This window comes from Sinohyriopsis cumingii, chromosome 18 (genome assembly GCF_028554795.1).
Source record: "Sinohyriopsis cumingii isolate HCF-2022 chromosome 18, ASM2855479v2, whole genome shotgun sequence".
NCBI lineage: Eukaryota > Metazoa > Mollusca > Bivalvia > Unionida > Unionidae > Sinohyriopsis > Sinohyriopsis cumingii.
In genome coordinates, this window is record NC_142978.1 from 44,841,108 (window position 1) to 44,855,860 (window position 14,753).

Below are 14,753 nucleotides of genomic sequence, written 5' to 3' on the forward strand. Positions count from 1 at the left end.
TTTGCCCAGTAAAGCATCATTTTTTTTGAGGGACTTTGTTATCATGTATTTTCAGTGTGAAGCTCTTAATGACATGGGTGTAAATATTGGTGGTCTGTTTACTGACAGTACTAGATGTGTTGGTGTATTCGGTAACACAAGGGCCTACCAGTTTTTTCAGACTGTTGAATGGAAAGATCAGTTCGTAACCAGCATGATGGGTTTGTATAACTAATCAGTTTTATATCATTTTATGACAATTTTTCAGTGGCAGAAAATATTTGTTTCTAGGCAAGTATTACATTACATTGTTAGCTTTTAGGCAGATTAATAGTGTCATGATCATTTGGCCAAAATTGCATTATATGTAATAAATTTGTCAATTAGTTTAAATATATTAATACATAGCTGCTTTATTTACTGGCTTGTATATTTGAATTTGTTATGTTCAAGATGGTGTCCACTACTTTTAGACTAGGTCCAGATATTGTTTGAAATGCTACTACGTTCAAAAGGGAAAGTGACACTCTTTTTTTGAAAGCTTTTTTTATACATGTAATTGCCAGAAAATAAACATAGATTACACTGGGTTATACATTCACATGTGAACAAAATTAATTAAGAATGGTAAAGAAACAAATCAACATATACAACAGGAATTTGGCTAGCATATTTTGTATTTATATGTAACTGAGTTTTTCTGCCAATTACAGTACTGTACAAAATTATTTTATACATTGGATTTAAGATCCATGTCCATTCATTTTTTATGGCATTTTGTTTGCCAAATCATATGAAGGCTTTTAAAATCTTGAATGACATGAATATTTATTATTTGAATATGCAATTTAGGCTTCAGTTTAATTTTTTAGATTCACAGACAAGTTTATCACCAGCGGTTGATGAAATCAAGAAAAAATATGTGTCACAAGTGCGACAGATCTTTAATGACTGCTGGGGTAATATTTGTTACAAATTTCATTTTTGTCATCACTTACATTTATTTAGATAAAGAGAAAGAAATATGAATGTCTTCTATAGTAATGGTCATCATTTGTATGGCAGGGAAAATTTATGTTTACTGAACTGTCAGTTAACCATGATAGCATTTTCTCCATCTTCAGTAATATGTATCCTTGTATCCTCCATGTTTGCAATTGAAAAACCCATTCAGTTTATCTTCATGAATTGTTCAACTGCCAAATGTCATGTCATGTTTCAATTTTCTAATATGTTTGATGCATGGTAAATGAATGTTTATCTTACATTCACAAAATGTGTGTTATCAAGGTATGACTGATGAATGTTAAATCCATTACCCACATTAAGAAGAAGTCTTCAAGTAAAAAAACCTTTTATTATAGGTAATAAATATTTATTAAATGTAATTATAAGTTTCAACATCTGAAATTTCATTGTGCAACTTAATGCTTTACTTACAATTACTATGAACAAATGTCTGTCATTAAGTGACAATATCTTTTTCAGCCAAGACAACAGGAAAGAATAAAGTGCCATACAAGACAATAAAAGATAACTTGTATCAGGTAGAGATTAAGAACTTGCCTAATGGTGTTAAATTTAGGTAAGTGCTCCTTCTTCTTTTCTCTGTAGACTTTATACTCATTATGAGTAATATATTACCTTGCTGATATCATGTATCAAATTAGGTGCTGCATTAGGTTCAGATGCTGATGTGATGTATCAAGTTATATTAGGTACTTTATGATGCTGATACTATGTATCAAGTTTTTGCCATCTTTTGAGTTTTGTAAAAAACTAATGCAACATTGGATAAAACAAATGCACATAGAAAAAGCACAGAATACACTAATTCCACCAATGTGTATAACAGCAACATTGGTTAATGGTTTCATTCAGGTTTATGCATATGGTAAAAGTCCCAGATCCAGGGATGGCTGGCTGTGTTATACTTGTAATGTAGTATAAAGAAGGAGTTCATTTCATAATGTATGCACCCTTACCTGCACTCTTACAGTGACCCTCAAGCAGAGAGGTCATCTCTGTATCAAGGTGGATATCAATGATATAATTCCTTTGAATTTCTTATTAGTTTGATTTTTTCATGTATGTAATGGGATAAAAGAACATGGCATCACAATCCATTCTTTATTTTAGGATAAAAAGTTACAGAATAAAGATTATTTGTTAAAAAATTGCAAAATCATTTGGGAAGGGAAAAAGCAAGAATAAACACATAATCCTTCAAAAGAACTATGGTACCTTAAGAAATATAAAATCTTTGTAAAAATATTATTTTATTGTATGAATGACTAGTAAACCCTTCATATTACAGAATCGGAAAATCAGAAGAGATCCACTCAGCTTTTGATTAAGTATTGTACATTATTCACTAGCCTTGAATGCAAGACATCCTGCAAAATTCTTGTTCATTGAAGTAATTGTATGTTCATGAATTTTTTTTTATAAATATCCAAGATTGTGTCTCAGTTGTATTTTTTTGTGTGTGCCAGGGACCCAAGCTGTATGGGCCTTCCAACTCTAAAAGAAATAATTAATGCAAGAGACAGTTTGGAATTCTCCGTCACAAGGTACTTGGCCATTGAAACTACTCTAAAATGATCAAAGTCAGAGAGTTGCAATTTAAAGAAACAATTTAAGGTTACATGTGGACAGTACATCATAAATTTGTAATCCACTCTGCAGTGGGACAAACTGAGAATCAAAAATAAATCTCTGCCAAGCAGAGAAGCATAGTGTTTGTTGTTTTGGTTTATAAGCTGTCTATACAGTGAAGATTTTATGCCCATTAATTATACAGTTTAAATACATATATATGTATAGTGTGTTTCTTATCATTTTAGATTGTGTTTTTGTTTGTTTTTTATTTTAAAAGGTTTTACTTTAGCTTACAAAATGTCTGTTAGGGTTAGTTATTCACTTCTTTATAATTTCTTTTTTAAAGGACAAGTAAAGTAGCCACAAGAACATCATCAGATGAGCCTTGCCATCTGAATCAAGGTAATTTATATTATGACATATCTTTTGGTGTGTTCGCAGCATGAAAAGGCTGATCTGTGAATATATATGCCTTGGATTATTATGCATTTATATTAGAATTCATACACTTAACCAAGTTAAGCAGTAATATATGTACCTAATATCATGATAATGGTAGATTGCTTACTCAGTGATGATCAGTTCTAACGGCCATCTGATTACATTTATCTTTTACTTGTACATGCATTTGAAGCTTTTTTTGGACATATCCAACACAGATGCAGGATTTTTGTTATGTTTGTATTCATATAAAGATTTACTGACCAGATTTTGAAGCAACTAAAAGCTGTAAATTAAATGTGTACAGCATGTTCATATGCATAACAAAGTAATATGTTATTTAGGCCCTTGCATTTCTTTATCCATTTTGGCATATTTTTAAATTATGCATTATTTGATGAAAACCATTTTGGTATAGTTTTCTCAGAAACTAATTTAGTTATGCATTTGGATTTTAGTAGTCCTCTTTATATTGACAGCCAACTTAATCAGATTTATAAGCTTTTTTACTTGTATTCTGAATCGTTGGGGGGAGGGTGCATTTTGGTCTTGGAATTAGGCCATCTTTATATGTTGCACAATCCTTGTGTGACAGAATTTACGTGGTGGTAGTGGAATGTTGATGACAAAATAGTAAAAGAAGCATCACTTAATTGCATGAGGAAACTTAACAAATTTTGTTTTCTTGCAGAACAGGTTGAAATTCCAAATGCAATTAAAGATTCACTGGAAGATGAGGGAAACCAAACTGCCTTTGTTCCCAATCTAGGTACTTTCTTAAGAATGGTCATTTCATTTTTACCTTCCCATTGCATTTTATTTTCTACTGACCATTCATCTATAATTCGTTAGGTGGGTAGCTCTCAGCCAAACTGAGATTAGTAGGCATGTTTCTATACATATGTAGATGATGAGTTTATCATTGCATTGGAATGACTCTGCCTTCTTTCTTTTGGACTTGCATGCAATACATTTTGGCTGCGTTTTTTTAAATAAAAAATCTTGTTACTCATGTAGTATGCTTAATAGCAGTTCTTTTAACAAGTTATTTCCTTGCACATTTTCTTTTTTAAAAAGCAGTATCACTTAATAACATCAGAAAACTTAATGAAATTTGTTTTACTTCAGATCATAATGGTGTTCCAAATGTAATGCAAGAGTCACTGGAAGATAAGGGAAAGCAAAAGGCCTTTGTTCCCAATCTAGGTACTTTCCTGACAAAGGTCTCATTTCATTTTTATGCTCCCATTGCATTGTATATATCTGCTACTGGCTAATCATCCATCACTTGTTTGCTGTGTAGCTCTTGGCTAAATTGAAATTAATATGCATGTTTATATGCATATGTAGACGGTATAATGAGTTTATCATTGCATTATAACGACTCTTTCTTTTGGACTAACATGCAATACATTTTAGCTGCATTCTTTCTATGAACAGCCCAGTTGTTTAATAATTGTTATTTCAATAAGTTCTTTATTGGCACAAACATTTTTTTAAAGTCTCAGTCTGTCTGACATTCTCGAGATTGCTTTTTTAATAATTACAGTAATGATTTCAATTCAGAATTATTGATAAATATATGCATGTCCCTGATGCAGTATGTATATTCATTTTTTAAGATAATCATTCAACCACATCATCACAATAGGGCTAGATATTCATGCTCCAAATTTTGGTTATACCCAGCACAAAAATTTGGTGTCATTGAATTAAAAACAACATTATAACAGGTTTCTCTTAAGCCAGAAACAACATCAGATGTATGTGTATGTGTGATTTAGATTTTTAATGTTGCTTTAATAATCTGAGTCATATCTCGGTGATGTCTGCAGTGTGACAGTTTTTTTGATCCAGCACTGGGGCATCATGCTGCAGACATGTGGCATCATTTCCCACTAAGTGACATTATCTTAACACCAGGCCAACCAGTCCTAAAACTACCCTCTTAGTGCTCCGCACCAAGCAAGGCAGCTGCTAGTACCATTTTTATAAGTCTTTCTTAGGACTTAGCTGGTGTTCAAACCCATGACATCCGTCATCCAAGACAGACGCTCTAACCACTGGGCCACGGGAGCAGTCCAACATCAAGTCAAGTTAAAAACAATGTATCAATAACAAAGTTAAAATCCAATGCAATGGGAACCATATGTATATTATATAATGGCCAACATTATCATGAGGTCATTTTATTTTATTTTATCAAAGAGGGTAAAATGTCTGTTTTGATTGCTATTTGGAATTGAAACAACTTTTGGGCAAGCAAGAAAACATTCTTTATCTGTTTTTCACTTTCCAGTGTGAGATGGAGAAATAGAACCATCACTGTGTCTGTCCAAAAACAATTTCATTTCCAGAGCAAAACTCTTAAACCATTCTAGGTACAGTATTTCAGACAGACGTGGTACACTTATCAACCAAGCTGTGTACACTTCCTATTGATACTGCATTCATTATATTCTGTTACCATGGAAATATAGTGTAACATAAGTAGTATATAACTTGTGAGTATGCAGATTGAGCGATGATACAGCGTGCTTTCAGTTGGATTCTTAAAATAAATTGGGAAAGTGCAATATGTCATCTTTAGGTTATTCTTTATTGCTGTTATGCCACCTTATGCAGGTGAAATTAAGTGTTAATACAGAGACCCCTATATTGTCTTCACTATTGTAAATGTTGAATACATTTGCTCCATTGTTTGTAAAAGTAACAAAATGTTTTCTTTATTCTTACACTAGAGAAATCAAATCATGATTTTCTCTAAGTTTCAACAATTTTTATAACAAAAATAAAGCAGTTCATTGTTTTACTGTCTGATAATGGTTTTGTACTTGTTTCAGTTTTAAAATTTATTTACAGTTGAAGCTGAGCTTTTGATGGACCTCACTGATTCTGAGGATACAAATTCAGTGTTAGAGGTTATGGAACCCTCAACATGTAAGAATTGCTTTAGGAGTGTATATTAACCTCTTGTAATAAGTGTACACAATTTTTATCTCTTATGTCATATATAACTGATAAATGCTTATGCAATAACTTGTTATCTGTCCAGCCATTAGTGCTAATTTGTTATTTCTTCTTCTCCTAACAAACTGGAAGGGTTGCTGAAACTGTACACTTATTTGTTGCAAGGTCTAGTTTGCCCTTCAGACATGCATGTAATATGGCTGCCATGGCAACAACCTTGAGAATCTTATTAATATGCCTTCTCAACAGCATGAGCAGTTTTCTGGAACATGCATTCTTCTCCAACCAGTTTATTATTTTATTTTAATCATTCTGATCTTATTGAAAATATTATCAGTGCTGGACAAAGAATTTTTTAAGTGTTAGAAGCGGACCTAAAAAAAACATGAAAAACCTAAATTTTCATTTGACCTTAGAAACCTAACAAAATCACAAAGAAACTGTAGGAAACCTAAATAGATAATATAAACCTAAAATGTTTTTTTTAAACCTGAAAAATATTTTTAAAACTTTGAAGAAAAAAACTTAATAATAACCAAAAAATTTCAAATTCAACTTCACTTCTAACCCTGTTATTATTATATTTGTTATTTAAAATTGCATTCAGGTTGTGGAAGTTATGATTTTTATGTGTTATATAGTAATATTGTGTGCTATTTTTGCTATGAAACTACACCTATTCATTCAAAAAATACCCATTGGTCTTAAATTTCTAAACTGTACTCCTCTGACATCCAGTACAGCTGCCATGGTGGCCATCTTGAAAATCTTTTCACCTTCCCAGTTACTGTTATTTGTGATATTAAAGGCAGTTAAGACATATTCCTTGCATCCAGTAACTCCTCAGATATTTGGAAAATGAATTGTTCTCTTGTTATTACATATTTTTTTAATTTAACCCTGAGATCTTCTTCTTAATATTTCCAGTGATTGACAAATTATTTTTTTATTATAAATGACAGTTTATTGAAAATTGAATTATAATATTGTAAGCTATTAAGATTTGCATATGTTGTATGTTAATATAGTATGCATTTCTTGTGATCAGTGAAATTATGTTGCAAAATTTGTGAAGTGCACAGTATAATGTATAACAGTGAGAAATCAAAGAGCAAATTGGCCTTGAACATGTTGTAAAGAAATTATTCTCATTTGTAAACAATAACTGATTTGAAATAGAATTGTTAGCTGCATTAAGCTTACTTACTTTGTTCTGAATTAGTGCTGTATGTATTAAATCTTTATTTCCAGTATGTATGTATGTATGTATGTATGCATGCATGCATGCATGTATGTTTGTATGTATGTATGTATGTATGTACGCATCTTTGTATGTATGTATATATGTATGAATATATGTATGTATGTACACATCTATGTATGTATGTATGTATGTACGCATCTTTGTATGTATGTATGTATGCATATTTGTATTAGGGTATAGTATCATTTCCAAACAATAATGCCTTTATGGTGCCAATTAAATTAAAGTTTTAAAAAATTGTATCAGTCTATCTTATGAAAAAGTATAGGATTTAACTGTTCTTGAAATTAAATTATAGTGCCACACTCATGCTTATTGTGTCTACTGATTAACAGGAATACAATAAGAAAATAAATATCTAAATTTTTTAATTTCAGCTGATTGGTTTGAGGTGGAGAAGATACTGAAAACAAAAAAAAAAGGAAAAGGCAAACAATATCTCATTAAGTGGAAGGGATATGAGAAGCCAACCTGGGAACCAGAACACAATATTAGAAAACCCAAAAAATTACAAGAAAAGGATTAACATCAATACATATACTATACCACTTTCCTTCAGTGTGAATATCATTTCTTATCATCAAACCAGTTATCATATTTACCATAAATATTCAGAGACAGCTTTATTATCTACCTATTCATTTGTTATATAGGTACAAATTAGTACTACTTCAAGCCAATTTTACTATAATTCTGGATTGATCGGACTGTGTAAAGATAGGGCTTAATATTTTAAAAAAACACAAGATAATTTATTACATTTGTATTTTTATCACCCATGAGCTGGATTTAGTTGGTACTTATTTGTTCAAGTTTTGACATTGTTTCTCGATGCAACGATTGCAGTCTGCTGATTTTTTTCTAATATTTATTTCTTGTACATATGTATATATTTTGCCAATGTAATACTCAAATGATAAGAGTATATGCTTAGATCCTAAATAATTGTTATGTCCATTGCGTCTTTTTGATAACTAAATTGAATGACTTCATATTTTTCCTACATTATGATTTCAAACATTCAATGGCAGAACAGAAACACACTTGCAGATGTCAACACGCTGCTCCATCACTGCTGAAATTTAATGTACTTCATGTACAGTTGGCACATAAATCCAGTCCATATTTCGTAGGTATGACAAAAATACCAAAATCTTTTCATTACAGATCAAATGGGAAAGTTGTTGTAATGCACATTCATTCACAATATGACTACAAATTTAAATTTTAAGTAGATCAAAATGCCATTTTCTTTCAGAAGGTATGTGTAGCACGTGAAATTTCAAATTTATCTGGGTGGATTTAAGTGGGCATTAATAATGTTGTGTACTGATGAATATTTGCTTGTGTATTTAGTTTTTTGAAATGCGGCGTACATTCAATTACTTTGTTTCATGTAGTGTATTTTTGTTTATGTAATTAAGCCTTAAGTAGAATAAGAAAATTAGCATATAATAAAAAGGTTACTTCATTTGTATAGGAAAATATGAACTCGTTTTGTCGGATGGATATACTGCACTCTCAAGTGAAGTAACCTATAACTGTTAACTTGCTAGCTTAATCAAAAATGTATCTTGCCTGTAATATTGTGTATTCAGAATATGAACTACACAAAGTGGACATTGAAAGTAGCCAAATTTCTGCTAGGTGACAATATTACAGCTATCAAAATGCAGCCAGTACTGACATATAGTCATTTAAAAGCCTTTTTAGAAAGCCTACCAGTATATTGTGAGGCAGATTAATGTCAGTTGCAACAGAAGTTGTTGAATATGTGTCAATATCTTGGAGGACTCTATAAAAGATTCACCATGTAAAGTTGAGAAAACTGTTATTTATATCCATATTGGCACAGAATCTTAATGTCACTTTTGTGAGGGAGAGGGGTGATTGGATTTTTATTTTAAAAAAATGATATTTTAAGTTTGCGAAAAAAGATGTTGCTTTCCATTAATAAATTTCTCATTCAGGAAAAATGTTGCTTAGAAAATGCATTTTGATTTTGGATCGTGGACACACTTTGCAACTTTTTCTTTTTTCTTAGAAGTCACTTTGCATATTAAACTTTAACTGGTGTTTAAGCAATAATCAGTTTAATCTTTGCTAGATGCTTCAATATTATAGTTCATTGCTGAAAAAACACATTTATTTTGCATTTGTATTGAATTTGTCACAAGTGAATGCACATATTGAATAAAATGATGAAACTGGATTAAGTTTTGTTTTTACAATGTTTTTGTTTTTCATGCCTTGTTGTCTTGCCTGCTTTAAAGAGAGTATGACTTAGATAAGGCAGACTTTTTTCTGAATGCTTATAATTCTCATACATTTGGGTTGATAACTCTCATACTGTGGAATCAGGTAAGACCTTTAATAGCCATTCACCTCTACTCTTCCTCTGACTCTGTCAGTGTTAAGGTCATTTGAACATCTTGATTAAATAGAAAATTTTGGACTTATTGATATTAAATTCTGCAACCTTGTTGAAGGATTTGGATCTTCAACTGTGTGTGTTATCAAAATTATCCTTTTGGCAACTGTCAGTGAGAGACTGAAAAATGCGAAAATTAGTAAGAGGTGGTCAAATATTTTTGGATCAGGTATTTTTCAGTTTCATTATGATTTATTATCAAATGAGCTTAAGCAGTACATGGAATATGGTGAAAAATGATTACGGTAAATTAAAGATCGTTACTTTCTAAAGTACCTAAAATTCACACAATCTTATCACAAAATAAAGTTTTTCTGTACTGAAATTAGAAAACAAAATAAGGAATGATGCTGTTCAAAATACTACAGGCCATGCATTTATGTATTTCTAGTCTAGTCTTTCGTTGTATGCACAGACTAATAAATGCTGAACTCTCCAGCGAGGTATGTGGTAACAATTTTTCTTATCAACCTAACAGTGGACACCCAACATTCATGAATTTACATTATTTCTACAGTACCATTCAAGTCAATGCACTTCAACCCTACCTTGTAACATCAGACATGGTCATGGTAATTTAAATATCCTATTTAAGACTTTGGTTAAAAAAATTCTACCTGGTCCTAAGCACCAGATCCAAAGAGGGTATCTATCATCCTAGGAGTGGTACAATGTTCATCATGTGAGCAATAAAACTGACTCGTTATAATGTATAACAAAGTATGTTTCGATAAGGCTGTTTCATTACAACATGAACATATTTTAATAATGTGCTGTGCAAATAAATGTCAAGACAACCAAATATTTTGATTTGGCACAAAATAACTTCAAAATCTTAAAATAGTTAAACTGATGCTTTGATCCAAAATTAGAGAGAATTCTAAAAGACTTGTTGGGGCATTTAGTAGTTTTGTATGGGGCAGTATATACACAAATGTACATGAGAGTTCCTCTGTAAATGTTGCTGCAAGGAATCATATTAAAAATGGTATCATTTTAAAGATAAATAGGTATAGTCTACTCTGCTTTGCATAAAATATATGTTTTGGCAAATATTTCTAAATTTGGATTTGATACTTACGCAACTGAGGTTAATGAAAACCCATGCTGAGCATCCCAAAACATTTGACAAAAGGTCATGATATTAAAATCATCGGAACATTCTTCCTTATTGCCAGGATAAAGTTTAGTTCTACTTATTATGACTAATAAACGATAATAGAAAATAACTGCGGATTTGCCTGTATAATTTCAATATGATAATACATGCAGCATTGTAACAGACAATTCTGGATACTTGCAGCGAACCTATGAACGGACATACCACGTTAGCTTGCATGAGGTTTTGGCAACAACTGCAGCAAGTGGTTCTCCACTTGGCACTATCTGTGCTGGAGTTTTGAGCAACCTGCTCTGTCGGACTATTGGCCACTTGTTAGTAATTGCTACAATTATTTTGATCCACCTTTGTATCTGGTTAAGTTAAATTAATCTACTATTGTCCTAAAGCATTAAATCCTTCAGAACACTCACCTTTTTAGTAGTAATCCCTGTCAGAACCTAACACCTGTTTATCCATCGGTAAAAATTTTCAGACAGATGCCACCCCCCCATTTAAAAAAAATATAAAAAGTATTTTAAGTTTGTGTTTCTCCTTCAGATGTTGTTTGTTCTATTTATAAAGAATTCTGTATGAAAAAATTTGAGTTTTTGATGGGTTATTTATTTTTCCCTAGTGTTTATCTAAAGGGTTGTCCATCCGAGCCTTGTAATTTTTGTGACCTTTGCTAGAGGTCTCCTAATTCTCAGTGTTTGCTATTGTGTGTATGCTATAAATCAATTTTTTTTTATATCCCCCCCCCGTTTGTCTTATTTTAATTCTTTGAATTTAAAATCCATTACAATATATTTTTTAAAATTATATTCCGTTTATTTTCAATTTAGAATTTTGGCGATCGGAACTGTGTGATATATTAGGTTATGGAAAAAAAAATTCTATTGTTTTATTCGAGTGGTAATATGTGTCGTTCTTCTCAATACGTGTTAAAGAAGGTCTGTCCACTTCGCGTTGCGCCCTGTGACATAGCCCCATGATGTCATCACCTTGCACTTTCCCCCATGTTGATTCCCTCTAGTTTTATATTTCGGGTAAAAGTATTTTAGAATTTTCCAATGTGTAACGTCATAGGATTCTTTAGAAAGTTCAAATGGTATTTGAAAGTTACAATAAGTTAGGATTCCTATACAAACCTTGTTATAATTTAGTAGATTTTTCCCAATTATTAAAAATTTTACGATTTAAATTTATGTAATTTATATTGAGTTAGGGTTCCTATTTAATTTATATTAAATTTAGAATGTAAAACGAAATTGAAATTTTAAAACTTGGAATAGGATCCTAAGTTTGGTGGGGCTCATGTCTGGGTCGTGGGGGCTCTGGCATAGCTCTTAAGATCCAGAAAGAGGTGGACACTAATGTATAGTAGTGAATCTCTCTCGCTCTCTCTCTCTCTCTCTCTCCCCCCCCCCCCCATCGATCGATCTTGACACACAATAACTTAAGTGCTTTAAACTGCACTGTTAGTAATAAAGTAAGCATCTATCTGATTAAGACATGTAGACATACCTAATTCGTGGCCAAAACCGAAACCTGGGCCTCCATTTCATACTCGACCACTTTCTCTAATAAGACTAAGATACGTCAACAGTCAAATAAAACCAAAAGTTGGGTTCACGAATTATTTAATAATAATAATAATAATAATAATAATTATATATATATATATATATATATATATATATATATATATATATATATATATATATATATATATATATATATATATATATATAAAGAGAGAGAGAGTAGTGCAGATTAATCATGATAAAAAATTGTAAGTTGGTTATCTACTCTCTCTCTCTCTCTCTCTCTCTCTATATATATGTATATATATATATATATATATATATATATATATATATATATATAGAGAGAGAGAGAGAGAGAGAGAGAGAGAGACAGACAGAGAGAGACAGAGACAGAGACAGAGAGAGAGAGAGAGTTAAAAAAAAACAACTTACAAAACTGTGACAAACGAGACAATCGATAAAACCAACAGGAACCGTTGGATCTACTCTATCCAACTGAGGTATTATTTTAATATTGTTGATATCGCGTTTCAACCGGTACTATCATAATGTAAATTTTAGGTACCTTTATTTTATTACTGACATATAAACTTCTTTTCTGACTCCCTCTTTTTATGATGATAAATATCAGTGCGCAGAGAGAGAGAGAGTAGTGCAGATTAATCATGATAATAAAAAAATATTGTAAGTTGGTTTTTTACTCTCTCTCTCTCTCTCTCTCTCTCTCTCTCTCTCTCTCTATATATATATATATATATATATATATATATATATATATATATATATATATATATATAGAGAGAGAGAGAGAGAGAGAGAGAGTAAAAAAAAAACAACTTACAAAACTGTGACAAACGAGACAATCGATAAAACCAACAGCAACCGTTGGATCTACTCTATCCAACTGATGTATTATTTTAATATTGTTGATATCGCGTTTCAACCGATACTATCATAATGTCAATTTTAGGTACCTTTATTTTATTACTGACATATAAACTTCTTTTCTGACTCCCTCTTTTTTAGGATGATAAATCTGCACTACTGCATCATCAGTGCGCAGAGAGAGAGAGAGAGAGAGAGAGAGAGAGAGATAAAGTTAATGAAGCCCTGGAATGCAATAAAATAATAACAAATTTATGGATCATTTCTACAGATCAATATGTGAGAATGAATGAAACGGAAACGTGTTTTGGTCTTTATCATGTAAGTAATCAACCAAAAATATATATTCAAATTAATCCTTATAAAAGTGTGTGGATCGCTTTGGTTAAAATCATTGGTTTATAATAAATATTGTGTTGATCACATATTCCAAGTAATCATGCTGATAGAGGTACGTAAATTTCTTGTGTTTAAATCATGATATTTGTTGTGGTGATTACCCGCATGATAATGACCAAAAAAACGTTTCCGTTCATAACTGGTGGCATAGCACGGATTCTTGTTTTTTCCTCTCTATTATTTTGTATCAATGATCCATATAACGTTTTATTTTTTATTTTCATGTTTGCATTTCTTATTATTGCATTCCAGGGCTTGATGAACGAGCTTTTTGATGCTTATTGTCGCTGGCGACCAATACAACAGTCAGATTTACTAGAAGGAATTTCGAAAGATAACAGGCATTGCATACATGTATTTATGTAGCGATCACTGATATTTGTCGCCACTCGTACGTCAAGCTGTCAAAACTACCTGCTAAATGTCGCATGAGTGTATTATCTTTTCATTATATATTTAATCTGATTATAGAACATGAATAGATGCTAAACACTACGTTGAAGAAACGAGACAATTTTGGGCTATGAAACTTATAACGTATCCAGAAGCTTTAAAACTATGGATTATTGTTTACAATCGTAATGGAGTTACGTTAAGCTTGAAGAATTATCACGTATTTTAAATACTGAGACGAGCACTGTATTTCTATGAATGTGTGTGATTGTCGATAGCAACGCTCATTGTTCATCTAAATTGTCATTAAATGTTATATTAAAATACAACAACAGGTTTCTTAATTTGTTCACTCATGCGCACAAATACACATAATCTCTCTCTCTCTCTCTCTCTCTCTCTCGGTTGCGCATTAAACATAAAACCTATCCAAATCGCAAATTAAATTTGATTCAAATGTTTTTCCGTTTTGCGGTGTTTAATATATACTGTTTTCGGAGAGAGAGAGAGAGAGAGAGAGAGAGAAAATCGCAAATTAAATTTGATTCAAAGGGTTTTCCGTTGTTTAATATATAATGTTTTCGGTTTATTGCACACAGAGAGAGAGAGAGAGAGAGAGAGAGAGAGAGATTTTCTCTAATACTTACATGCGTTGAGAGTTGTAGATATTTATAATTTAATGCCCGAGGGCCTCATATGATCAGAATGCAAAAATGGAAATACGAGTAAGAAAGAGAATTT

At 31.6% G+C, this 14,753-nt stretch overlaps 2 protein-coding genes across 7 annotated transcripts in view; both read left to right on the forward strand.

The window, feature by feature from the left end:
• Nucleotides 1-14,753, forward strand: part of LOC149776532 (general transcription factor II-I repeat domain-containing protein 1-like) — a 49,367-nt gene that overhangs the window by 1,944 nt on the left and 32,670 nt on the right. For all 6 annotated transcript variants that reach the window (XR_016416056.1, XR_016416057.1, XM_089940981.1 and 3 more), the window contains exons 3-8: nucleotides 56-200; nucleotides 852-938; nucleotides 1,468-1,564; nucleotides 2,475-2,552; nucleotides 2,927-2,982; nucleotides 3,713-3,790. Coding sequence is in view for 4 of the 6 variants with exons in the window: in XM_089940981.1 (XP_089797107.1) it covers nucleotides 56-200; nucleotides 852-938; nucleotides 1,468-1,564; nucleotides 2,475-2,552; nucleotides 2,927-2,982; nucleotides 3,713-3,790 (541 nt within the window). In the remaining 2 variants the exon portion in view is untranslated. The remainder of the gene's footprint in view (nucleotides 1-55; nucleotides 201-851; nucleotides 939-1,467; nucleotides 1,565-2,474; nucleotides 2,553-2,926; nucleotides 2,983-3,712; nucleotides 3,791-14,753) is intronic.
• Nucleotides 5,327-9,094, forward strand: LOC149776533 (uncharacterized). The gene is made up of 3 exons (XM_089940989.1): nucleotides 5,327-5,402; nucleotides 5,884-5,961; nucleotides 7,633-9,094. The coding sequence occupies exons 2-3, from the start codon at nucleotides 5,901-5,903 to the stop codon at nucleotides 7,779-7,781; spliced, it is 210 nt and encodes a 69-aa protein (XP_089797115.1). The 5' UTR covers nucleotides 5,327-5,402; nucleotides 5,884-5,900; the 3' UTR covers nucleotides 7,782-9,094.

What these genes read in the sequence shown, in the direction of transcription:
- LOC149776533 (XM_089940989.1), top strand. Translation starts at nt 5,901, where the DNA reads ATGGACCTCACTGATTCTGAGGATACAAATTCAGTGTTAGAGGTTATG. An exon ending in GGTTATGGAACCCTCAACAT is followed by an intron (nt 5,962 to 7,632) that starts GTAAGAATTGCT and finishes TTTTAATTTCAG; the next exon opens with CTGATTGGTTTGAGGTGGAG.